The sequence below is a fragment of the Tenrec ecaudatus genome, chromosome 1 (genome assembly GCF_050624435.1).
Source record: "Tenrec ecaudatus isolate mTenEca1 chromosome 1, mTenEca1.hap1, whole genome shotgun sequence".
In the NCBI taxonomy this organism is placed as follows: domain Eukaryota; kingdom Metazoa; phylum Chordata; class Mammalia; order Afrosoricida; family Tenrecidae; genus Tenrec; species Tenrec ecaudatus.
In genome coordinates, this window is record NC_134530.1 from 182,601,741 (window position 1) to 182,629,738 (window position 27,998).

At 41.1% G+C, this 27,998-nt stretch overlaps 1 protein-coding gene across 1 annotated transcript; it reads left to right on the forward strand.

Moving 5' to 3' along the window:
- Positions 1 to 551: 551 nt before the first annotated feature.
- On the forward strand, positions 552 to 27,975 carry NTMT2 (N-terminal Xaa-Pro-Lys N-methyltransferase 2). Its single transcript, XM_075540473.1, has 4 exons — positions 552 to 705; positions 18,961 to 19,136; positions 26,741 to 26,990; positions 27,704 to 27,975. Exons 1-4 carry the CDS (start codon positions 552 to 554, stop codon positions 27,973 to 27,975), a joined length of 852 nt encoding a protein of 283 aa, XP_075396588.1.
- Positions 27,976 to 27,998: the final 23 nt, after the last annotated feature.

A 27,998-nucleotide genomic window follows, 5' to 3' on the forward strand; every position in this document is an offset into this window, starting at 1 on the left:
AATGATTGGAGTGAGGTTGTACTGATGAAAGGGTGTGGTGGCTACAATGACTTTGAAGGGCCCTTGTAACTTGAGGATTCAATGTTCCAGGAGGAGTGATGGAAATCAGGGAATAGGATCTCTTGCAAAATATTCACAACTCTTTGAAATGGAAATTAGGCTACTCCAATTTAGGCATCAAATTAAAGCAACTATTCTGGGTGTGAGCAGGATGGGCTGGTGCCGGTTTGAAATGGCAGGGAAAGGAGGGGCCAGGCATGCTTTTCCATGGATGAAGCAGGAGCTCAGTCAGCCGGTTTTTATCTTTACTTAGCACCTGCTGAATTGGAGTGGTGTCACCCAGGCAATCAGATGGTGGATGTGCCAAGAGACTGACCTCCCCATGTCTGCTACCCCTCCTCCCCACACATCCCATGACAGCCTGTCCTGATATGGACAGGGAGCTGGTTTAAAATGACAGTCTCAAGTTCAAGTAGGAAGAGAAGCCCAATTCAAAGAAACAACCAGGCAAACTTCTTCCCTTGTAGGAATAATTCTCATCTCCCTTCACGATGGCTCACCTGGGAGCCCATTTTGCCTTTAGATCCCGCTGGCAGAAGACTGATGATGAACTCTGTCGACATAGCATGTCCTTTATCCTTCACAGAGCCATTCGCAGTGACTTCTTTCAGAGCTATCTCTACCTACTAGAAAAAATATCCCTGGGTAAGTGTATCTGAGCAACAAGATAAAGAACAAAAAAAAAGACTCAAGGGACTGTTTAAAGTTGTGGAACTTTATAAGAGGAATTAGAACGAGGACACTTTTCAGATGAACCCATAGCCAAGGGTGGTGGGCTGGGAATTTTCCATGGCATTCTGTTATGGGGAGTGCCAAAATCCAAAGCTGCCTGGCAAGCCAGAATCCCTGGTTTCTATTTTGGGATTTCCTTGCTCTCTGAGGCTGAGTCTTTACCTTCCTTGGGTGTTGGTTGTCCGAGTGTCAGGCATATAGGAAGTAATTGCTTCGGTTCTGAAGGGTATGCTGACATTTGTTGAAAATGTAAAGTTAGCAAACAGATTACGCAAGGGTGAGAGCATTAAGTATGTCAAGTAAGATTTTTTAAAAAGAAGGTAAATCGAGGTATACTTGTGTATATTTGCATGTGTGCACACTTTACATAATTTTTCTCTGACCTTTTTAAGTCATCATAGGAATCAGTGAGCCTGAAAGGAGCAGATTTTAATTTGGACTTTGAATATTAAGAGGAAACCTGGGTCAGTAGTCTATCTCCGCGTTACTTATTTCCTCCACTGTTTAGGGAATTGGACAACAGGGCAATAAGGATCTTAGCTAGTTGCCTACATAACTTTTCTCAGTGAAAGCGGTTACTTCAGGGCCCCCTTAATAGCACCAAAAAGGAAATAACTTATGATTAAAGAGTGAAATAGCTCCCTTTGGTTTATATCCCCTCCAATGAAAGCAAGAACACAGTGTATCAGTCCCAGTCTGTTTTCTTAATGTTGTCTGAAGGCCCCATTGTGCACTTGATGTGGGACAGGGTTCCTCGCTCTGGAAGGAGCTAAATAATGCCTTGCATTGAGTTCAAGAAACTGAACGTTAACAGCCCACTGAAGTTATTGATTGATGTGCGTGTGTGTGTGTGTGTGTGTGCGTGTGTGTGCGTGTGTGCGTGTGTGTGTGTGTGTGTGTGTGTGTGTGTGATTTTCTCAGGGGATCTTTAGTTCTCGATGTACAAATACTCATGAAATGGTCAAAACCTTTCTCATCTATGGTTTTATTTGATCTTCACAGCCACACTATGGGATAAGTAGGGTAAGTATTATTATTTATTTTCCCTACCCTCTCTTTGGCTATTTTATTTTTTTCAAGCAAGGGAAAAAAAACTTTAGAGATAATGTGATCTGATCAAGGTAGATGAAAGAATCGGGTTAAAAGGCTAAAGCTCAATATCAGACCTCTTTCAGGTAGCTAATACCTTGTGAAAGTAATTGTCTTAGAATTCTGAGGACATCATATCTCCATCCAGAAAGAAAAATTGGAGCAGCTCATTTGGAAGGCAATGATGAACACCGTGTTTCTAGAGATACTCTTTGGAAAACAAAGATGACTTAAAAGTAAAGTCTCTGCCTCAATCCTGTTTTTGTTTTTTTTTACCCAGTGAAAACCATTTGATTTTATCTATTGCTCTCCTTTGTAGACTCGCCCGATGGTTTAGCAATAATTTCCAACCTTAAAAAGCATATGATTAAAAGCCAAGCCCTTGGACACAGGGAAACCCTGGCTGTCACAAATAGTTAATGCCCTTGGCGGCTAATTGCAAGGCTGGCTGGTGGAATCCACTCAGATGCTCAGAATAAAGACCCAGTGATTCACTTCTGACAAATCTGTCACTGAAAGCCTTGAGACTCCAGTTGTACTCTGACACATACGGGTCTCCGTGTATCTTATCAAACTAAAGGCAAGTGGAAGTTGTTCCTTTGTGACAGATAAAATCTCTCACAGATCCCAGTGGAAAACATAGAAAAACCAGAAGCTTTTCCACGAAGGGTTCAGACTAAGCCCTCTCTTCTTTTAGCTTCTCCAGCGGCTCTCAGAGCCTTGGTAACGCTGTGAGGGTTCCCTAAGCACAATTGGAAAACCCAGAGCCCTTTCTAAGCCAGAGTTGGTTCCATTATACTTCCCTGAGTTTTCCTTAAATTGACACGATTCATTTTCTGAATTCACCTCAGGGGTTAGTTTCCCCTGAGAGGCACAGAGCTAGACCTGGGTATAATACCTGTTTCAAGATGGCAATGAAAGACTATTTTAGTGAGGACACACTGTTACGTTGCAGTAAAAAGGTAAGCCAACACCTTGATGGCCTAACACATAAAAGGTTACTTTTTTACTCTGACTACATCCTTTTCAACAGGTGTCAATGGAAGGGAGAGGGCATCCCCATAGGCGTGCAGAGATCCAGAGTGATGGAGGCTCCTCCTTGGAGCATCGTTAGTCACCCAAAGCGAAGGAAGAGAGGAGCTGACGGTTTAAATACTTGTCCCACAAACACCTATGTGGTGTATCTTTACAGCTCCTTGTCCACAACTATCACAGATTCTTGATTGTGGTGGAGTTAGCTCCAGCTCATGGGGGCGGGTGTACAGAGTAGAGTGCACTTCAAAGGGCTTTCAAGACTAGGATCTTTCAGGAGGAGTTGGCCATGCTCGTCTTCCATGACATCTCTGGGTGGGTTTGAACTGCTACCCTTCTAGCTATTGGTCAAAAGCTTTATCATTTGTGACACCCAGTAACACAGTTTAGTCACGGAGCCATTCCTAGCTGCAAGGATGCTGGGAAATGTAAGAGAGCTCATGTACATTTATTTGGATATTGGTATGCATCTCGGCCACAAGGCAGAAATTACTTCTAAGAGATAGAAACCCCAAACATTTCTTCTTTCTGATCAGTTCAATTGCATGCAATGCTAGAAATGTTTATGATACTATGATTATTGCTCGAGGTACTGTGCTTTGCATTATGCATCAATAAGACACAGTCTGTGTTCTTCAGGATTTTGTAATCTGGTAATGGAGACAGATCTACAAATAACTTTCTATTAAATTGAAAACCTTTAATTTAGGGTTATAGGAAAGGTAGCCAATGAACTCTGTGAATACTAAGATCTCTTACAGTTTTTTTCCCCCTCTCGGCACAGAAATACCACCGTCTCTGTTGTTGCTTTGTGACATGTGGTCAGTTTGAACTCAGAGCAACCCTGTAAAATAGAGTGTGACTGCTCCATAGGGCTTCTAAGGAGCAGATTTCTCCAGAGGAACTGCTGCCCCTGGGACTGCCATTCTCTAAGTAAGCAGCTGAGTGCTTACCCATGGGGCGCAGGGCTTTTTGTGAAGCACTCTTACCAGATTGTAAATTCTGGAAGATATAGAACAGAGTTTATTATATTTATTTATTTTAAGTTTCTATTATAAGCCTTTTATTTTTAGTTTTTTAATCATTTTATTGGGGCTCATACAACTCTTATCACAATCCACACATACGCCAATTGTGGAGTTTATTCATATTTATGTACTCACACCACCTAACATGGAATCTTGTGTGTATCGGTGCTCAATCTAGAGCTATTGTTTTTATGAAATGAATCAACGCATAAAATTCATCTTCTATTTGTGATTTTTTTTTCCAATTAGAAGGTCTCACCCAACCTTTGATCTAAGTTTTGCAGCTCTTGAATTTTGCCCCGGGAGATGATAGCCTAAATTCATGGAATACTTTTTTGGGTGTAGCGGGGGTGGCTCTCTCGCTCTATCTCTTTTTAAAATCATTTTATTGGGGGCTCTTACAATGGAATACATTTTTATATATTGATTCTTCTCTTGAACTCTGTAGGAGACAATGCCAAACTCTTTCTCAAATCCTGGTTTCAAATTTTGGCATTGCTGTTTCTTAGCAAAGTGACCACTGGAAAACCACTGAGGATCATTTTCTTCAAAATTGCAGGGCTCCTTGAAGAAACAGTATGCAATTATATATATGAAAAATTAGTCATTGCTCAGTAAGTAGTGTTCATTTCTGCATTTTCTTCCTCTGATCTTGGCCTCACAAAAGACATCTAACTAAATCCAGTGTGTAAAAGTTTTCGGGTGCACTGCATGTATTGCTTTTCGATAGGAGATAAAGCATAGCCAGTGGAGGCTGGCTCCCCTCCCCAACACCATGGAGGTGTGTTACAGTTGGCTTCCCCTACTCTTTGTGATTGCAAGATCTCATAAGAATGAAGAGAAAGCCCTTCTTTCACAAAGGCTGGGGCGGCCTTCCTGCAGGGTCTGCACAGAGAGTTTGTTGTTTGGGGTAATTATGTGAAAAGCAGTGGCTGACCAGACTCCTTCCTTTTCACTTCCTCCCTCCTTTCAATTGCTGGCATTGGGAAACCAATCTCACACCAGCACGCTATGTGGCAGCATTCCTCAGGGGATAATTTGCTGAGACATTTCTGGCTAAGGAATCCTTCAGTAGGCAAAGGGTTAAGCGCTTAACCACTACCCTAGATGGATGTTGGTTCAAACCCACTCCAAGTGGCCTTGTCAGTTAAGATCTAATGATCGATTTCTGAAAGCCCCAATGGAGCAGGTCTACTCTGCACACCTGGGACCACCGGAGTCAGATCAACTTCAGGCAATGGTCAGCAACCTCAGAGATTCAGGGACAATCAAGAATGCACACATGGGAAATCTCCAATGGAAAGATTTGCCATTGGACACAACAGATGTTTTATTGTTTTATTGGGGGGCGGAGGCTATGACCTGTGACATTAAAAAAATATTTCATCTCTGTGACAGGCATTCATGAACAACTTATTGTACAGTCAGAAGATTTTCAAATGTTTTTGTTACCTTTGTAATGTAAATGTTGCAAGTCATTTCCCTTAAAAGAATGAAGAAACAGCTTATTTCCTTTTTATTAAGCAGATTCAAATGTATTTTCCGGCATGGAATGTGAGATGAATAAGGTATAGGTTTGGGATGCAAATAAACTTAGGGTTTTTTTCAGTGGCAGCTGAATTAATTTATCATAATGCCTCAGTTTCTTCTTCTGAAAAATGAATATAGAGTAAAACCTATACAAGCCAGGACTAGTGTAAGCTGGAAACCTGCCCGAGGAAAAAATCTAAAATAATTTTCCACAGATAGTGAGTGATACAAAAGTTGTAAGACCGCATCTTATGAAAGGTGGAAAACTTGCAAGACATGGAAAAGCAAAGCAGTGCTGTTGAGTTCCGAGGCTCACAGGTTTCACTGTATAACATCTACCTGATACAGTCACTTAGATCTAAATGCTAATCCCATGCATATGTACATATTCAGTTTGTTCAAGAACTTTTTGAAACCCCCTTGAATGTGCTTGCTCTATGATAGTTCTGTTTTGTTGTGGTTATTGTTATTCCTTGGCTAACAATGCTCAAAGGCCATTCCATAAACTATTTCAAAACTTATGAACAATATTCACCTACTTTGCAAATATTCATAGAAGGCCGACTATGTGCTAATTATGTATAATGGCAAGTTCTGAGATGTCAAAGAAAGAAAACTATACCTTTTTTCTGAAGATATGGAGTCGGAAAGCAACACAGATCACATTTCTCTTTAATGTGGAACCACCGTGAGAGAGACCATTATAAGTTGCTAGCGGGGTGCAGAGGAGGCATGGTGATAGCTGGATGTGACCCCATTGTGAAGAATCTGCCTTTAGCATTTTTGTCTGACTTCTCTCAAACTTACTCATTTGCATTGTGGTGAGGCTAATTCATAGTGATCCTGTAGGACCAGGTAGAACTGCCCCGGTGTATTTGTGAAATGGTGATTCTTTTTGAGAGTAGAAAGACTCATCTTTTGAGAGTAGAAAGATTCTTCTTATGAGAGGAGAAAGACTCATCTTTTGAGAGTAGAAAGACTCATCTTTTGAGAGTAGAAAGACTCATCTTTCTCCTACAGAGTGGCTGGTGGTTTCACACTGCTGAACTTGTGGCCAGCTGCCCAACACATAATCCACTAAGTCACCAGGGATTCTTGTGTGACTTCTAGTCTTCTCTTTAGAGAAATTTGGAGAACTCAGACAAGACTTTGGAATGGTTCTTTATAAACTTATCTATGCATAAAGATATTTAAAAAGCCCAAAACTTTTCTTCTTGTTTCTACTCAAACTCACTTACCTCTAGTGTACCCATCCTCACCTCATCTGGCGTGATTTCAGTCTGGACCTTCTCAGAAGGAATTTGGGTAAGAAGCTAAGAAGATACATGGCAAGGGAGTGGCAATATGCCCTGTAGTGGGAGTTCAAATAGAGTGAGTCTCCTCACCTTTATTAACCTTGTTTTTAGGGGCCGTCTAGTAGGTTCCAACTCATGGCACCTCTATGTACATCAGATGGAAACTCTGTCCAGTCCTGGGACACCCTCACACATTGTATTATGCTTGACCACTTCTTTTCTAGCCCATGTGGCAATCTATTTCATTAAGGGTCTTCTTTTTTCACCGACCCTCTATTTTACCAGGAATTATGTCCTTTTCCAAGGACTGGTCTCCCTTGAAACATGTCCAAAGTACATGAGAAAAAGTCTTGACATCCTCCCTTTTAAGGAACATTCTGGCTGTACATCTTCCAAGATAGATTTATTGTATCTTCTGATAGTCCATAAGATATTCAATATTCTTTGCCAACATCCTAATTCAAAGGCATCAGTTCTTTCCCACGCATATGATGCAATTGGAAATCACAGTTAGGCTCAGGCATACCTCTGTTTCTTTGAGGTTTCCTCACCCTCCACTATCATGACCCAAGACCTGCCTTTGAGTTCTGGCTAGACTAGAGCATGTACACTGGTACAAGTAAGAGCTCACAATACATGGAATCCAGGTCAGATAAAGCCCTCAGGAATAGAAATGGGAGTAGTGATACCAGGAGGGCAGGGAAAAGGTGTGGGGAGGAAGGAGTAACTGATCACAATGATCGATGCATAACAGCTCCCCGCCCCCCACCAGGGGGATGGACAACAGAAATGTGGGTGAAGGGAGACAGTGTCCGTGTAAGATATGAAGACAATAATAATTTATCAAGGGGTCACGAGGGTGGGAGCTGCAGGTTGGGAAGGAAAAAGAAGAGCTGGTACCAAGGGCTCAAATAGAAAGTAAATGTTTAGAAAATGATGATGGCAACATATGTACAAATATGCTTGATACAATTGATGTATAAAATATTGTAAGAGCTGTAAGAGCCACCCCCCCCAAAAAAAAGATTTTTACAAAAAGTGCTTCAAGTCTTCTTTGCTTTCAGCAAGCAAGGATGTGGCATCTGCATATTTTAGATTGTTAATGAATCTTTCTCTAATTATGATGTCAGTTTATTATTTACATAATCTCAATTCTCATATTACTTGGTCAGCATACGGGCTGAATAAGTACGGTGAAAGGACACAGCACTGGTGCACACATTTACTAATTTTAAACCACACATCTCACTCATTGTTCTAGTCAATGACTCTCTCTAGGTCTGGGTACAGCTCCTGCATTAGCACAATTAATCCTGAAACTCCCACTTTTCCCAATGTCCTCCATAGTTTATTATGATCCATATAGTCAAATACCTGTTGTTTTTCTTAGGTGCCTTAAAGTTGGTCCTGACCTATAGGGATTCTGTGTTAGTCAGGGTGGACTAGAAAAACAAATTCATAAACACTCATATGTATATAAGAAAGAGTTTTATTTACAAGAGCAATTGAATATTGAGTAAACATTCCACCCCAGTCCAGATCAAGTCCATAAGTCCAAAAGTATCCCATATGTCTGATACCAATCTATAAATTCCTCTTCAGATTCATGCAACACATGCAATGACACTGAAAGCAGGAAGATCACAGGCCAGTGGGTGGAAAGTCTTGTGGATCCAGTGGCAGTGTAAGCATCTCAGCACTGGCAGGAGTCTCCACGTGGCTCCTCAGTTCCAGGGCTCATGTGTCTTCTCAACAGGAATGTCTCACAGGGAGTGTGTGTGTGTCCCACCTCCAGCAAGCTATTTATCTCCTTAGCACCTCCAAATGAGCGCCTGCAACCGGATTTACAGGCTAAAACTCCACCCCTTTACTCTTAAGTCTCAAATTGATGATCGATTATGTAACTACCACAGATTCCATACACAACAGATTTAAACACTGCCTGGTTCTGTGCCATCTGCACAATGGTTCCTATGCTTTAGCCCATTGTTGCATCCATCCTGTTGACGGTCTTGCTGTTTTTCTCTGATTTTCTGCTTTACCAAGCATGAGGTCCTTCTCCAGGAATTTTCTGGTCTCTCTTGATAATACGGCCCAAAGCAATTCAGATGACATCTATACATCCAGGAGCATTCTGGTTACACTTCTTCCAAGACAGATTTGTTGGTACTTTTGGCAGTCCGTGTGCTTTCAATAATCTTCATCAGCACCAAAGTTCACGTGCATCCATTCTTCTTTGGTCTTCCTTATTCAATGTCCACCTTTCACATGCATAAGGAGCAATTGAAAAGACCATGGCTTGGGCCAGGAACACCTTTGTCCTCCCAGCCCCTCTCTGGTTTTCAACATTATAAGGAGGTCTTGGGCAGCAGATGTACCCAATGCAACACAGTGCTTGACCTCTTGACTGCTGCTTCCATGCATATGGATTGTGGATCCAAGCAAGGCAAAATCCTTGACAACTTCAACCTTTTCTCAGTTTATCATGAGCAATTGGTTAATTTGTGAGGATTTTTTTCTTTACATTAAGTAGTAATCCACAATGAAACCTTTAATCCTTTATCTTCTTCAAAAGAGTTTCCAGCAAGCAAATTTGTGTCATCTACTTATTGCAGATTAAAAAGACTTCCTTCAGTACTGATGCCACATTCTTATTCATATAAGCCAGCTTTTATGACGATTTTCCCAGCATACGGATGGAATAAGTCTGGTGAGAGGATACGATCCTGATTCACTCCTTTCCTGAATTTAGACTATGCAGTATTTCCTTTCCCTGTTTGCACAAGTGCCTCTTGGTCCATGTACAAGCTCTGCATGAGCACAATGAAGTGTTCTGAGAGTCCCATTCTTCTCAAGGATATCCATAATTTGTTATGATCCATACAATTGAATGTCTTGCATACTCAGTGAAACACAAGTGAACATTTTTCTGGTATTCTCTGGTTTGAACCAAGCTCTGTCTGACTGCAACAATGATATCCCAAGCTCCACATCGTCTCTGAATGCAACCTGAACCTCTAGCAGGTCCCTGTCAATGTACTGCTGCAACCATTGTTGGATGATCTTCAGCACAATTTTACTAGCATATGACATCAGTGATATTGTTCTATGGTTTGAGCATTCTGTTGGCTTGTCTTTCTTTGGAATGGGTACAAATATGGATCTCTTCCAGTCAGTTGGACAAGTAGCTGTTTTCAAAATTTACTGGCAGAGACAAATAAGTGCTTCTAGTACTTCATCAGCTTATTGAAACATGCCAGTTGGTATTCCTCAGTTCCTGGAGTCTTGATTTTGGCTAATGCCTTCAGTACAGCTTGAACTTCTTCCAGTACAACTGATTCTTGTACATACCCCCTGAAATGGTTGACGTCAACTAGTTCTTCTTGATACAGTGACTCCAGGTATCCTTTCCATCTTTTGATGCTTCCTGCATCAATCAAAATTTACCCATAGAATCTTTCAATATTGTGACTTGAGACTTGACTTTTTTTTTAGTGCTTTCAGTTGAGTGTGTTCTTTATGTTGTTTTTTTTAACCTCTAAGGCCGTGCCCATTTTCTTTTCTTTTATTTCGTGTTCTCAAGCTGCCCTTTGAAATTTTCTGTTTGGCTCTTGTATTTCATCATTTCTTCCATATGCTTTAGCTACTCTATGATTAAGAGCAAGGTTCGGAATCTCTTCTGACAGTCACTTTGATTGTGGGACACAGAAAGGTATTTCTCAGGTTTCCCCACCATATTAGATGCCTACCCTAAGGTGCTGCTTGCTAACACATGGTCAATGAATATACACTTGAAGGTTTATTGCTTAAAGGTTATCTCCCTGAGGGTTATCTGCCATCTAGAGCAATCAGACACTATAGTCCAGTGGTTCTCAACCTGTGGGTTGCGACCCCTTTGGGGGTTGAATGACTCTTTCACAAGGTTCACCTAAGACCATTGGAAAACACATATTTCCCATGGTCTTAGGAACTGAGACACCGCTCCTCTATCTGTTGCCAGGTGGGTCCGCCCACATGCAGATACGCCCACATACGAGTACCCAGTGTAAAGACTGTTACCCATGCTACACCATGCTTCAAGATAAAATTTCATTTATTTGTCATTAGAAATAAATATTTCACAATATAGAATTACACATTGTCTTAAGATTACGCACTATGTTTTAATTATGTTCAATTTGCAACAATACATATGCAGGATGAAAATGCATCCTACATATCAGATATTTACATTATGATTCATAACAGTAGCAAAATATCAGTTATGAAGTAGCAACAAAAATTATTTTGTGGTTGGGGGTCACCACCACATGAGGCACTGTATGAAAGGGCTGCAGCAGGAGGAAGGTTGAGTAGCGCTGATAGATACAGTGCTATCACAGACAGTGTTACAGTTCAAGACAAACCGTGCCACGTCCTTTTGATCATGAACGTTTCTCTTGATTGTGTCATTCCCTGCACAGTAACCCATACAATTTTCTTATTCAAAGTGGCCTTTTTAGCTCACTAACACCTAGTATATTGATCTTTGTATGTTCCACTTCATTATTGATAACTTACAATTTTTCAGATTTATATTTTGTACCAGTTCTGATTATTAGTACACATTTGCAGCTATTTCTCCTTATTTGAAGTTATGCCCCATCAGCAAATGAGTATCTTGTAGGTTTTACTCCATTCATGTCACCATGGGCAACTTTACTTTAAGAAAAAGTTCCTTTTCAGTCACATTTCAAGTGCCTTCCAACCCACCCTCAGGCACTGTGTCTGACAATCTTCTGCTTCCTCTCACTAGGCCTCCAGTAGCTGACAGTGCTTTGACTCCAGGCATAAGGTTTTGGAGGTTACTTCCTCTGAAGTGGGTAACTGATTCCTTTTTTGTGTTCTGCTCTTCAGTCTGGAAGCTCTGCTGAAACCTGACTTCGGATAAACTTGTTGACACTGGAAATACCAGTAGCAAAACTTCCAATCCAGCATCACATCAACACACAAGCCACCACAGTACGACACATGGTGGACTGATACACAAGTAGTGGGCCTTTGCCTCAGTAATAGTTGTTCACTGCTTTCATTTGATGTCATTAATGAGATCTCTCATTCCATATCCTCCTGTGAATTTCTGGCAGCTCTTTTTTCATGTATTACTGCAAATTTTGGGGTTATTTTCAGCCACACTTGACTTACATGTGTTAGTAATAGAATTGTTTGATAACATATGCAATTTGTTGGGTTGCTTTTGTACAGAGTGGGCACAAATATAGATCCATTCCATTGGTTGGCCAGGCACTAGTCTTCCCAATGTCTTGGCATAGATGAGTGGGCACCTTCAGTACGAATGTATCTGTTGGTTGAAATAGTTCAGTTTGTATTATGTCATCTCCTGGAGTCTTGTTTTTCCCTAAAGCCTTCAGTACAGCTCAGGCATCTTTAAAGCCAATGGTCATAGGTCACTTCCTGAAATGGTTGAATGTTGATTAAGTCTCTCTGGTAAAAATGTGCTTCCATCATCTTTTGATGTTTCCTTCATCATTCATTATTTTGCCCATAGACTCTTTCAATACCGCACTTCAAAGCTTGACTTTTTTTCTTTAACAATTTCAGTTTGAAAAATAGCCAAGTAGATGCTTCCCTGTTGGTTTTCTAACTCTGACTTTGCATATTTCATTATAATAATTTACTTCATGTTCTCAAGCTTTGCTTTGAAGTTTTCTGTTCTTTTATTTTTCAATGTGCTATTTCAAATTTTTTTTGCAGTTCTTTTACGTCATTATTTCTTTCAGTTGCTTTAGCTTCTGCCCTGTTTGTGTGGCAAAGGTTACAAAACACTAGCCTGTTTGAATATAAAAAGCACAGAATCAGTCTCCTAAATTTTTTGAAGTACGCAGTGCATTCATTATCACAGCGACAAAAAACGCCAGATGTCTAAACGCATACAGGGAACTAAAGACCCAGATGGACTCCCGAGGACATTCAGATATTCGGTAATGACAACTTTCTAGCATCTTGGGTCACACAGAATTTTGGATCCTCTAAGAAGCATAAAGTCCCCATAAATTATGGCTGGTGGCATTTTGAGTTATGTGTTAGGCTGCTAACTTCAAGGTCAGCCAGTCTGGAAGAAACATGAGGCTTTCTATTTTTAAAAAGAGTTACTGTCTTGAAGGCCTGTAAGGGTAGTTAGGTCTACCCTTCCCTATAGGCTAGCCACTCATAGCTGACTGGATGGCAGGTCTTTCCACCGGAGAAAGATGCTGTAAAGGTTTACATCCCCAGAAATCCCAGTGGGACGATCTACTCACTATGAGTCAGGATCAACTCGATGGCAGTGGGTTTAACTTTTGGTGAAAAATAGAGTCAGAAGAGTAGCATTTATCAAGCTCTTACTTTAAACCAAACATCATGCGAGGTGGTCTCAGTTACACTATCTCATTAAATTATCTCAACAATCCTGTGAATAGATATCATGACTTCATTTTCATAGAAGACACAGAGGATCATACGAATTATATAATCTACTCAGGCTGACATTGCTAATTAGTTCAAAACTGGCAAGTACATTCAGGGCTGATCAACCCTAAGATACTTAAAAGAGTGTTTTTCTTCTTCCCTCCTTTCCTCTCACCTTCCCCCCTTATTTTCCTTCTCTTGCCTCCCTTATCCTTAGCTCTTGAGTGGTTAAATTTGGAAGGGCTCATCTGCGAATCTTTTACGAAAACTCCTACCTCACTTGAAGGCATTTTCTAATTTTCTATTTCAAATACAGTGCTAAATTGATGCAATGTTTTCCATCTCAAATCACTTAAATTTATTGTCTAAACTTAGTCTACATACCTTCTTGAGATTCTCAGGTTAAGTTTCAGATGGCAAACAGGTCTAAGAGCTGTAATAAGGAAGCTAAAACCGCTATAGATAACCATTTTATTAAAGAAAGGAAGAGAAAAGACATTTAGTAAAGATAAGCACGTAGATATCAGCAAAACAGTTTGTCAGAAAGACTCTACCATATCATACTCTGAGGAATGATAGTCAGACTATGTGGACCTATCGCTAATAGTAGATCAATATGTATTTTGGGATCTAAGAAAATGCCATTGGGGCCGCATCTGACCTCTGATTACACAAGGTGAAGGAGAATCCAACTTCAGATCTGCTCAAGGCTGATTCCTGGGAGGCAGAGGTCAGACATGCCTCCACTTCCCAACTTCTTTACCATTTTCTGACACCAACTGTCCATTACATGATAGTCAGCTTCTCTCCTAGGTTTAATAACCAATCCATTTCAGAAGCCACAGAGAACTTATAGGTAACGCTCATGGATGACTTGATGGCAGTGAATTTGAGTATTATGGAAGTTGGCAGGTTACCACAAGTGAGTATCCAAAAATGTTAAGTATACAGTCCTTTGTCTGCAGCCATGACAGCAGCCACATCTCTCTCTGGTCCTCAGTCTCTCAGCCATGTGACTCTACCCTGTGCCTTGTTCTGTGCATTGAAGCCCAGTGCTCTGAAGCCCACTGCTCTATATCATGGCCTCAGTGTGGCTTCTCTGCCTGGTCTTGGTGCTGAGAACTCTGGTGTCTCTACCATTTCAGGAAAAGCTCAAAACAAACAAACAAACAAACAAATGCCACTGGTGGCTCCTTTCTCTTGATGGCTAAGGGATCCCTCTCCTCCTGCTTCTAAGATGACTCATGTACCGGTACATACCCAGTTAAGCGGCAAAACTGAGTAATATCCTTCATTAGTGCTTCACACACCCTAGTTGCATGGTCCCACCCAAGCATTTGGTGGGACTTACAAAGATTATGGATATCAATGCTATAACCAGCAATTTCACTTCATCACAGGATCTATACTGAGGTGTCTTTTGGGTAGTGCAAATGGCTAAGCACTTAACTATTAACCAAAAGGTTGGCAGTTCAAGTCTACCAGCGAACTCTTCGAAGTAAGTCCTACCCATCTGTTTCTGTAAGGATAGAGCCTTGAAACCCTATCGAGCTGTTCTTTTCTGTGCACGTGGAATCACCAGAAGACGGAAAAGACTCGATTGCAACTGACAATGGCAACATTAACATTTTGAGTAATTACTGTTTGCCTTAAATTTTTAGATCAAAAGACAGTAAAGACATTAAAATATGATATCACTTAAGATAAACTCCATTTTTTAAAGGTAAACTTTGAGCAGCAAAATGCCTGTGCTTCCTGCAAGAATGTTCCAAATGAGTACTTTTAGATTCTGCTTTTATCCAGATGACCTACGTCACCTGAAATTCTCTTCCTCTTTGCTTTTTTTTTTTTTACCCCAAATGAAAGCCTCCTTCATGCTCAAGGTCCTTTTGGAAGTTTTCCCTGATTGCTTCTGCTTGCAGGCATCTGGTGACTTGGCAAAGCAATGGTTATTGGTATTATTCATTGGGTATGCAGCAGAGTGTGACAACGGTCCCTTGCTAGACTGGAACCTACAGTCAATAGACTGCTCTATATATTTCTTAGGGTGCAGTGTCTTACTAGCGTTATAACCAAATCATCGATGGCTCGTCTTTTTAGTGTACTTCTCTTGGATATTCAGCAATCTGAGAAAGTCACCACGTTCTTTGTGCTCTTTGACAATAAAGGAACTTGGTATTTTCCTTTTTAAAAAATATGTTTGAACAAAGTAAATACTTAGAAGGTTCTTGAAAGTTCAGATCATATTTGTACATCCAGAAATAAATAGCACATTATATCAAGAATTAGTAGCGTATCTAGTCTCTGTTTTAGACTCCCTCATGCTTCACAGATGGTACAATCCTATGAAAACAAGCCACTAGATAGATTTCTGTAGTACACACGTACAGACTAGTGACTGGTTGCCTTTATCTGAGTCAACTTCCACCATAGTAGGAGCTATCAGAAGAGAACTAGGGCTGCCCATGACACCTCATATATCTTTTCAGTGAAATGCTCCTTGCAATTAGGTGCAAATGAGAACTCAAGCCCGTAACTATAAAAGTCCATCTATTGAGTCTGACCCCTGCTGAGTTTAGCATTGACTTGTGGTCTAAATGATGCTGGCATAAGGTACCAGTCCCATTTCCAGATTAAAGGTTTTAATAGACTCCACCAACAAGCTGACTTAAGAAGGTGATGATGAGCGTGGCTGCTTCGCTGCTTTGGTTGGATCAAGGAAAGCACTGGCTGTGGCTTCCCAGGGAGCCCAAAGGATCATTCCGTTGCTGAGCGGACTCTGGGAGCCATGATTTCCTAGCCTGGTTTTCTGAGGCATTCAGACAAAAATCTGTACTGGTCATGTTCTTGGCATAGTGATGCCTGTTATTTGTCATCCTCTGTGAAATGTCTAAGCATTGATTGAACTACCTGCTGCGACATAACAGTTTAGCAACAGCTAGAAGAGATCATTGATAGAGATTAGTAGTTGTCAAACTTTTGAAAAGGTGGGTCTTTCTTTTAATGTTGCAGTTTTTTCAAATCATGGCTAATTTGTATGTAAAATATAAAAGGCTTCTATGTATCTAGCAAAACTTCAAAATAGTATTTTATTAGCAATATATGCATAATAGTTCATACTGGGATTTATACTTTCAAGCTATTATTTTTCCCTCATGAGGTTGAAGATAATTGTCCGTACTAATGAATGAAGAACAAGGTCAATGATTTTAGGTTACACATCTTTCTTCTGAGTAAAAACAATAACTAGAAGCTCTCCCATATGTAGGTAGAACTTACCAGACTCTGATGAATATCAACAGTTGAAGAACTTGGAGTCCTGTTGGAAGCCCAGATCAGACCTTGTGTTAGGCAGGGTTCTCTAGAGAAACAAAACCAGAATGCTAATAATTTTATATATATTTATACAGATAGATAGATGTATAACACGAGAAATAAACAGTTAATTCAATTATAAAGCAGTACAAATGGCTCAGTGCAACTCACTCCCGTGAGACAGTTGTGCAACACTGGCAGTCCTTCAAGTCTTGAGGGACACCAGGTAGTACTCTGTAGAGAAATTCAGGCTATCCGGACACAAGCAGCAAACAGCAAGGCCGGTCACCAACAGTCAACCAGATGACAGGGTCCCACAGTCCCCAGCTCAAGAGATATCAATTCCAATGGTGTGGCGAAGCAGGTCTTGAAGGAACCTCAAATTACAGTGACACTGTCCCGGGTTAGGTGTCCCACAGGTAGTGTAGCTTGCAAATTGAGGCACAGAACAAGCAAGGCAGCCACACACTGGTCCAATGATCAAAGAGCGAGAGACAAGAAAGGCGAGGCTCGCTAAGCCATTTATCTCTCCGCCCTTCAATCAATCCCACATGTGTTTATCGGCCAGGTTGGCACAGTAAACTGACTACCTCAGACCTATTCTGGGATCCTAATATTTACCTCTGTAAAGTTGTCCCTGGGCAGTTTGTTAAAAAAGTTTAAAGAATAAGCTTCCTCACCCTACCCACCTAGGAGTACTACTGTGTTACTTGTTGCTCCCCAGGGAGCATGCATTTCATCCTTACCTGGCTATTTTGTAGACAGACTTGATGAGCACTCATGTTTTCAGAAGGCGGTCTCATTCATGCACTTGAGCCTTGTTAGTGCTCCCTTTAGAATGTACCTTCCTCCTGTAACTGTTCTGGATACACCTTTGTTAGTTTGTTCTGTATGCTCCTGTATATATTCGAGAAATTTTGTGAAATAACAATATCCTCTTGTTTCCGCTGTTATTATTTTAGTTTGGTATGATAATTTAGGGGAGACTAAGGCAGACACATCAGTGTTCAGTCTCTCATCTTGAAGTAGATGTTCCTTCCCGAGCTGGTGGCCCCAATAACTGACCTTTTGAACTTCCAGAGCTTCTTTCTCTTTGTCTTAACTTTCCAGTACTACTACTTACACAAATATTGCAAGTGTTAGGCTTTAATAAGCAGAGATTTCTTTTCTCAGTCTAGAGCAGCAGTTCTCAACCTGTGGGTCACAACCTCTTTGAGGGTTCGAACGACCCTTTCACAGGGGTCGCCTATGACCATTGGAAAACACATATTTCCCAAGGTCTTAGGAACCGAAACACTGCTCCTCTGTCATTCTCCCGGCGAGTCAGCCCACATGCAGATAACGACCACATACAAGTACCTGGCATGAAAACTGTTACCCATGCTACACCATGCTTCAAGAAAAAATTTCATTTACTTGTCATTCAAAATGAATATTTCACAATATATAAGTACATATTGTTTTTGCGATTAAGCACTATGCCTTAATTATGCTCAATTTGTAACAATGAAAATAGATCCCGCATATCAGATATTTACATTACAATTCATCACAGTAGCAAAATCACAGTTATGAAGTAGCAGCGAAAGTAATTTTATGGTTGGGGGCGGTCACCACAGCATGAGGAACTGCATTAAAGGGTCGTGGCATTAGGAAGGTTGAGAACCACTGGTCTAGAGTTTAACTGCCTAAGTGAAGGTTTAAGCTATGCGAATCCCTTCTTTGTTGATAGGCCCAGGCATTCCTGGTTCTTGGTGATCCTCCCATCTATTTTCACCAGAATGTGCTCCCATTTGGGGCTAACTTGCTTTTTTTATAACTCAGAAATTATCGAGTTTAGGACATTCACTACACTGGTAACATAATAACAAAATAGAGTTACATCCACAGCTACATGGACTAGGAGTCTACCACATCTTTTGAGAGGATACACTCAATTTATAATACCCTTTTGTCAGAAGGTAGAGCTCAAACATATTTTGTACAATAAGTATGAGTTTGTGTTTCTTGAGGGAGAGAGAAAAACAACTCTCCCCAGTCGTCTGTGTGATTAGAAATAAGGATGGATAAAAATATGTTCGTACAGTATTTGAAACTCGAAGATAAAATTCATCATGAAACTGATGATAGTCTTTATTCTATTGTACCAAACACTGTTAAACTTGTATCATATAATGCCATGATAATCTATGGCTTATTAAACTAAAGGGTTATTAAATGATGGACGTGCCATACAATTGTGATTTATAGATTTGGTCCTTGAAGGTCAAATGAGCTAAGAAGTTTCTCTAAGAACACATAACTAATAAATGCTGATTTCAAACCCAGCACCCTCTTTTCCACAGGACATATTTATGGATTCATAGGAGGAAATTCCATACCTAAGAATATTAAGCTTGTTCTGTCAATAAAATTTAATATTTCATTTGCAGTGAAACTGTATGCTTTGACAAGCCAGGTTATCAACGGTGAGATGCAGTTCTATGCCAGAGCTAAACTCTTCTACCGAGAAGTGCCAGCCACAGAAGAGGGCATGATGGGAAATTTCATTGAACTCTCCAACCCAGATGTCCAGGCCTCTCAGGAATTCCTTAGGAAATTTGTTGGGGTAAGTAGTTCTTGGCTCTACTCAAGACCCAAAGTATCCAGGAGCAGCTAGATGGGGAGACAAAGCCCTTACAAAGGAACACTAAATTCACATATTCTGTGTCATTGTCATTTAAGTCAGGTTAAAGTCATATGGCTCCGCCAAGACTTTAACCTGAACACTTGCTTTAAGCTACTCAGAAAGTCCACTCTTGAGTCATCCCACTTGGCATTTCACCTTCTTACCACCAGTTAGTCTCTCATTCACCAACAGTACTGACAGTCACTTTGGGGATTAAGAAGACACCTGTTTAGAGTCTCCCAGATGAGCAGTTGACGCCCACATGATTGATGAAGGATCGTGCTATTTGTGACCTAGGGGTTATTTATTACTTCTCTGAAATGAAAATTAGTGTGGTAGGGAAGTGCATGCTTATGTCCAGTTTAAAAATAATGGGAGGAGGATCCCTTTATATAATCTTGTACAAAGTTCAGAATTTGCCTCGATCCAAAAGGGATTTAAGAAGAATATGATCCTCTTGCAACTGGTATATCTCCCCCCCCCTTTTTTTTTAACTTTCTTGCCATGTAGACAAGCATTTATAGAGTAGGTGCCCAACAGTTCGCCTCCAGAGTTCCCCCACTTACTGGGTGAGTGTCCTTGGGCATGATTTTCATGTTGTCTTCTGAAGTCGGCTCTGCTGTTATTTCCTAATTACAGGTGAGAAAACGGAGGCCCAGAGCCCAACAACAGAGCGTGCTTTACAGGACAATCTGAAGTTCAAACAAGGGTTTGCATTAGTTCATTAAATGCCCCAAATATTTATGTTAGGACTTCAAGTAGTACTAACCAAAGGAGCCCTGGTGGTGAAGTGGGTTGTGTGTTGGTCTGTTAAGCGCAGGGTCAGCAGTTAGAACGCCCCTGTCCCTTTGAGGGAAAACAATGAGGCTGTCTCTGCTACTTGATACAGAACTTCCCCTTTCAGTTGGGCTCACTATGAAAATTATCTTGATGGCTGTGGGTTTTGGGGGTTAGTAGAAATAACAGGCTTTAATATAAAGCATGCAGTATATTTTGAGGCACTTCATTCAGTTGTTAAAATAGTTTTATCACACATAATGATGCCACTCCTGCTCCTGAAGCTATGAACCCAAATGGCCAACAGATTTTTGTCCTAAGTTAATTGGTATGGAATTTAGAGTCGATTTTAATCTGACAAAGGATTCATAATTGGGGAAACTATTAGACTCTGGGACTAGACTGGCAACTTGCTTGGAAGCATAATATTCGGAGTCTATCAAGTGTGGAGCTGCCGTCCACTTTATGGCTAACTTCCCTGGTGTGCTGTATGCACATGAGGTCAAACCCTGGCAGCGGAGAACATGGGAGTAGGTGGGACACCCATTGGAATGGAAGTGTCTAGACATCAGATGCAGCTATCAAGGATCTTGAAGTCTGCAGACAATGGCCATAGCTGTCTGTATGGAAGGTCAAGTGCACCACAAGTATTACTAAAGCAGTATTCACTGAGCACTGGTTCTGAAATGCCCGCTTTCCTTGTTAGGCACTTTAAAATCCTGTGTCTTGTTCCTCTTCATGATGACTCAAGGAGGCAAGTACTCTTATTAGCCTTGTTTTTAACCATTGTGGAAACTGAGGATTGGAAATGTAAAACGGTTGTCAAGGTCACACGTGTTAGTCAGTTCTGGGACTTGGGTCCAGTCAGTTCTGTCTGACACCAAACCCTGCTGTTGACAATGACTTATTTTTTTCCATTTGTTTCATGTAGCAGAACCCATCTCTGTCCCCCCCACCCACCCACCTCACTTGGGGGTGGGTCAGAGTGGGTCATAGATTCAGCTCTCCTTCAGTCTAGCCAGAGCAATACCTACTGCATGTCTCTTGGTGAGGCGGACTTTGATCCCATAGCATTTCAGAAGCTTAATTGGTAATCCAACTGTTTTGTCACTCCCTGCGGAATGCCAAATCGACCACATGGAGGCTGGTCAGACAGAGCCTGCACCTACGCCCACAGACCTGGGCAAAGCAACAGCCTGTGCTTGCTTATTTATGTTGGAGAAGAGGCAGCATGCTCTTTCCAAACAAATATAAGCAGTCCTTCTTAGTAGACAAGGCTCATTGTGAAGTTGTGACCTCTAAGTAAGTACAAACACAGTCATTTTTAAGGAGTGATATTTTGGTACTTTTACCTTAATAACCCACTAAATTAGTATCCAGGTCACGGTACAAGCATTAGGGAATATGAGTATCTGACATGATTTATTCTTGTGTCAACTGGGAAAAAGCAGATTGTTTAAACTTTTCATTTTCCTTTTAATGCGTAGTGACTTGGGACATTGGGAAAGGCATTTAAAAATGTTGCCAATGTGTTTACTTTAGCAAAAAACAAGCGTACCAAGATGATGTCAATGGGATAGCTGCTAACTTACCAATTTTAGCTTTCTACTAGTGAAAAGGAAGCCCCTTAGTGGTGCAGATAGTGAAACATTTGACTATTAACTTACAGGTTTGTGATGCAGCACCAGTCAAAGGTACCTGGGAAGACAGGGATGGGAACCTGCTTCTGAAAGATCCTAGCCTCGAACACCTTTCATAGCAGCTCTGCTCTGCAGACATGGGGTCACCAGGAGTCCGAAGCAACTGAATGGCCAGTGTGGGGAAAACAGCAATTTATAAAAAGTGACCAGTCTCGGATGATATTTATTTTTTGATGTTTTTTAGACATGGGATGACTAAAACATCTGAGACTAACTTCATATGTCTCACAATTTTTATATGGTGTCAGGAAGTATTTTCATTTTGGACTTAAACTTTACTGGATGGATTTCAAATAATATTCTTTAAAACAGTATATGTAGACAGAGACAGGCGGAAATGAAATTCCTAAATCTTTTAGCTGGTTTGCGTGAGAGACAGAGAATGAACGCGGATGCCAGAAGATGAAGGGCGATGCTGACCATTTAGAGGGAAATGGGAAAACAGAGCGGAGCACTAACTGGGGATACTGAGGGTCCTCCGTGCTCGAGGCATGTTTGGAATGTACAAATCACCAGTGCTTCAAAATATCTATAGCCCAAAATTATGCATCTCAACTGGTGAATAAAGAACAAATTACAGGTGACTTTTCGAGGGAGTTCTGGGTCTTTATCAGAAGAGGTAGGAAAATTAGATTTAAGTGGTTTTGACACTGTGGTTTATGATTCTCTAGAATGGCACTCAAGGATTTGCTGGAGCACAGTGGGAACCCGAGTGAGTGAGGTTTTGCCTGATTTTAACCAGAGCAGCTTCACGTTGATCTGTCAATTGAGAAAAAGGGAATCTCATTGTCTTCAACTTTCTTGAAATTCTCTGGCAGAAATCCTCTTGCTTACTATCATGGTTCTACTTCTAAGACCACTGGCTATATGTCTGAGAGCAACCCACTTCATAGAATCTTTTAGGGTAAAGCAGTGATAAGCATGGAATCCCTGAGTGATAGAGAAGGTTGCTCACCAGAAGTCTGGAAGGTGGAGTCTACCAGGCACTTTGAAAAAAAAAGATCTAGATCTCCACTTTTGAAAAATCAGCCACTGACATTTGATGCAGATGTGTAGTGGCTAATCGCCTCCATTAACAACTGCCTTCTAGATCAGTGAAAGTACAAATCATGTTATTTACAAATTCCCCTGGGGCAGATGACCTCATTTTTCTCCTCTGGAGCAGCTAGTGGGTTTACATCTTCAGTTTTATGGTTACCCAACAATTTCCCTATGAGGCTCTCCAGATCAGAAGCTCAGGAGACAGTGAATTTATATCATTGGAGGAGGAACAACTCCAAAGAGGGCTGAGAATGGCTGTACAACTCAAAGCACATAATCAGTGGCAATAAACCAAAAATAATCATAAAAATTGTTGAATCGGTGGATGTTTTGTTCTATATATTCTCAACAACAATAAAATTAAACTTCAAAAAATAGTAGAGACGTTAAGTATTTTTTAAAAAGCCTTATGCAGTACAGTTGTAGTCAGATTGTGAGTAGGGGTGGCCATGAGCTGGGGTGGCCTCATTAGAACTTGTAAAAGGATAAGAATAATCTGCAGTGAGTATCTCAAATTGAGCACCAAACAAAAACTAAACCAAATTCACTGCTATTGAATCAATGCTGACTCATGGTGATCCCCTTGTGAGTTTCAAAGATTGTAACTTCAGAAGTAGAAAGCTAAGTCTATCTGCTGAGGAGCTGCTGGTGGTTTTGAACTGCTGACCATGCATATCACACCCCAGTGTGTAACCACTACATCCTAATTAATCACACACATTTCTTCTTTTTTTTAATCATTTTATTAGGGGCTCATACAACTCCTATCACAATCCATACATATATCAATTGTGTAAAGCACATTTGTACATTCATTGCCCTCATCATTCTCAAAACATTTGCTCTCCACTTAAGCCCCTGGCATCAACTCCTCATTTTGCCCTCCTCCCTACTGCTCCCTCCCTCATGAACCCTTGATAATTTATAAATTATTATTTTATCACATCTTGCACCGTCCGACATCTCCCCTGACCCACTTTTCTGTTGTCCGACCCCCAGGGAGGAGGTCACATGTATATCCTTGTAATAGGTTCCCCCTTTCCACCCCACCTTCACTCCACCCTCCCAGTATTGCCACTCAGACCACTGGTCCTGAAGGGATCAACCACCCTGGATTCCCTTCGTTTCCAGTTCCTATCTGTACCAGTGTACATCCCTCTGGTCTAGCCAGATTTGTAGGGAAGAATTGGGATCATGATAGTGGTGGGTGGTGGAGGGCAGGAAGCATTTAGGAGCTAGAGGAAAGTTGTAGGTTTCATTGATGCTACACTGCACCCTGACTGGCTCACCTCTTGCCCGCGACCTTTCCACAAGGGCATGTTCAATTGCCTACAGAAGGGCTTTGGGTCTCCACTTCATACTTCCCCTCATTCACAATGATACGATTTTTTTGTTCTGTTGATGCCTGATACCTGATAACCTTTGACACTTCGTGATCGCACAGGCTGGTGTGCTTCTTCCATGTGGGCTTTGTTGCTTCTGAGCTAGATGGCTGCTTGTTTACCTCCAACCCTTTAAGACCCCAAACTATATCTTTTGATAGCTGGGCACTATCATCTGTCTTCACCACATTTGCTTATGCACCCATTTGTCTTTAGCAATCATATCAGGGAGGTGAGCACACAATGATATGATTTTTTGTTCTTTGATGCCTGATAACTGATCCCTATGGCACCTCATGAGCATGCAGGCTGGTGTGCTTCTTCCATGTGGGCTTTGTTGCTTCTCAGTTAGATGGCCACTTTTTTACCTTCAAGTCTCTAAGACCCCAGATGCTATATCTTTTGATAGCCGGGCACCATCAACTTTCTTCACCACATTTACTATGAACCCGCTTTGTCTTCAGCAATTGCATAGGGAAGCTGAGCATCATGGAATGCCAGTTTAATAGAACAAAATGTTCTTTCATTGAGGGAGTACTTGAGTGGAGGACCAATGTCCATCTGCTACCTTAATACTAAATGTATACATGTATGCACATAGATCTATTTCCCCATTTTTGCCCTATGCAACCTTTTTTTCTTTTTTCATAAATCATTTTACTGGGGGCTTGTACAACTATACAACCTTCTTAATGTAACATTTTAGCTTAGATCTTTTTCTGAATCAGCTTGATTTAAATTTTGTATTTGAATGAGGGTAGCAGCATAGAATAAGGAATGACAAACATGTGGAATTGTACTATACCTTCCCTTATATAAAGTGGACATCATTCAGCAATAATAGTCCTCATTTCTGCTGTGTCTGAAAGAAGCCTAGAATCCTTTTTAATACAGCAGTGACATATACTACTAGTGAATAAAAAGGAGTCCTAGTGGCATAGTGGGCAATGTGTTGGGCTATCAATTATGATTCGAGGTTAGCAGTTCAAGATCACCAGTCACTTGAAGGGAAAAAGATGCGGCTTTCTGCTCCCTTAAAGATATACAGTATTAGAAACTCACAGGACAGAGCTACTGTATCTTCCAGGTTGTTGCTATAAGACAAAATGAACTCACTGACAGCAAGTGAGACAATTTTTCCATGAAGATTTATAGAACTGAAACACCAAATGACCAGTTCTACTTTGTCCCATGAACTGGAATTGACTCACTAACAGCGAGTAAGTGTTTAAGAACTTTCATTTGAAATGACATCCCTAATGTACATTCGAACACTCCTGAGTTCAAATCCTAGTTCTACCCTAAGCTGTGTGATATTAGCATCTTGAGTTAATAATAATTGTAGAGTTGTTTTGATTACTATAGTTGATATGAAGACTGGTATATATGAGACCCTGATAAATCATGAGTGTTATTCTTTTAGAAAAGAAGCTACAGTTTGTTCACCTTTTGGTCTTTATTTTACCTTTCTAGCTATAAGGAAGTCCTTTGGATTGATAATTTCTATAGCTCATACTTCTTCTTTAATCTTCAGCCAAATGTTATTTTTAATCCTTAGTTCCTGAGAAATCAGGAGTAGGCTTTCTCTTTAAGACATTGATTGGCAACTTCAAGTATCTTGTTACTGTAATTTCTAACACAAAATCTATTTAGCAGCCATCCCAATTATGACCAAATAATTTAGACCAGCTGAGGCTTCATAAATCAGAAAATGTTTTCTTTTACTTTATAAAAGCACATCTGAGAAAGCTGGCATCGGCTAATTACCTCTACCCCTTTAGCCCTCCTCTCCCCCCCCCCCCAATTAATGCAGTGTACAACTTTTAAAAAATCAATTTTAAGGGTTTCATGCTCAATAAACCAAGTCTGTTCTGTCCTAAAGCAAAAGTGGATCTTAAGCATGAAAGGAGACTTTGGTGGAATCCCCCTTTTCCACTAAGACAGTGCTTTGTGCCACGAGGGCTGGATTGAAAATAAAATCTTGGCCCAAGAATGGGGCCATTGACATTCTCTCAGGTCTGTTGTAACATTTATGACCTACACAAGAGGAGGAGGCCATTCAGAGTCCCTGAAATCTGTTTTGGAAAATATGAAATTTCAATCTTCTGGTATGAATGGAAACATTTCCAGTGAATAAATCTAATCATCTTAACCCTCAAAGATTCTCAATACTTTACTCCTTTTACCCCTAGATTTATGACCAGCAGAGTAGGCCCATTAGCTGTGATCACATTCAACTCAAATTCACAGCCACCAAATTTCTATTGTCATAAGGCTATCAATAACATTTTCTTGTGTGGGGCGGAGGTGCCTAAACCCGATATTTTCAAGCAAAAAAATTTTTAAACTGTATTTTTCAATTTTAACTGATTTAGACTTGGAGAAAATGATTTAAAACTGTAAATGCTTGGTGATTTTGCAACAGGTAATGAGACCTGTATACTTTGATTATAGCTGTGATAACCTGGGCGTTTCCATTTGCCAAAACTCATTGAATTGTACACTAAAAATTGTGTATTTCCTTATTTGATAATTGACCTCAATGAGGTTGAGTTAATTGGATGCCCCGTCCCCGGCCCCGCCCCCCCACCCCCCCCAAGTTAGTAACTGTATTTGGAGCATTCCTCAAGGGCCTTTTCTGCAGGGTCCCGGCAAAACTGGAACGGACCGTGCCTTGGATTGCGGTTCTGGGATTGGAAGAGTCAGCAAACATGTCTTGTTGCCAGTTTTCAACAGCGTGGAATTGGTGGACATGATGGAATCTTTTCTTCTCGAAGCTCCAAACTACCTGCAGGTCAAAGGGCACAAGGTAGACAGCTACCACTGCTACAGCCTGCAAGAATTTACCCCGCCATTTGGAAGATATGATGTCATCTGGATTCAGTGGGTCTCTGGTTAGTTCTGCATGGCATTGAGTCCACCCTTCTTCCTTCCCAGCTAGAGAAAACCAGGCTTTGAAGTAGATTGAGGATTTGGAATGTAGGAGAGAGAACAGAGAGACTTTGTGTTTAGAGCAGTATCATGTAAATTAAATCTCTCAAAGCTCTGGTCTCCCAGATTCCTTGTGCAACAAGGTCTGTTTAAACTGTCAGTTTCCCTTTAGAAGAAGAGAGCAGTACCTGACTCCGTGTAAAGTCCTAGATGAAATTTAAATGCTTGAAAAAAATCTAAGGGTGGAGCTCCACAATGTAAACCCCCCGGAAATGAGACATTACTGTGTGTGTGTGTGTTGTATATATATATATGTAGAAGACGAAAAAGGATAGCGTTGGATTTTTCTGGGGACGTGGAAGGGAGTCCCTTGGGGCGCACAGCAATTTAATCTCCTGCCTGTGAGGCAGTTAGTCCGGGAAGCGTAATACCTGTATCACAGGAAGGAGCCAGAGCTCCTAGATAAGAGGTGCCCCCTCATCTAGTTCTCAAAGTGCGCTGGAGCTAAAGCAAGCCAGGCTGTTAAGTAATTCAAGAAAGAGTGAATGGATCTCTCCTTCCTCCCGATCTTCCCCATGTTCTTTCTTATCTCCCTCTTGACCCACATTTTCACCCTGTCTATCCACTTGTCCCCCCACCTCCACTCCCTCAATACCCACCCTCTCCTCCCATGTAGGGTATCTGACCGATAAGGACCTTCTTGCATTTCTTTCCCGGTGCCGAGATGGCCTGAAAGAAAACGGTGTCATCATACTGAAGGACAATGTGGCCCGGGAGGGCTGTGTTTTCGATCTCTCAGACAGCAGTGTGACGAGGGACATGGACATTTTCCAAAGCCTCGTGAGGAAGAGTGGGCTGGTGGTACTGGGTCAGGAGAAGCAGGAGGGCTTCCCCGAGCACTGCCTCCCGGTGTGGATGTTCGCAATAGGCACTCCTGACCGGCACTAGAAAGGGCACTTTGCGAGAGGGGT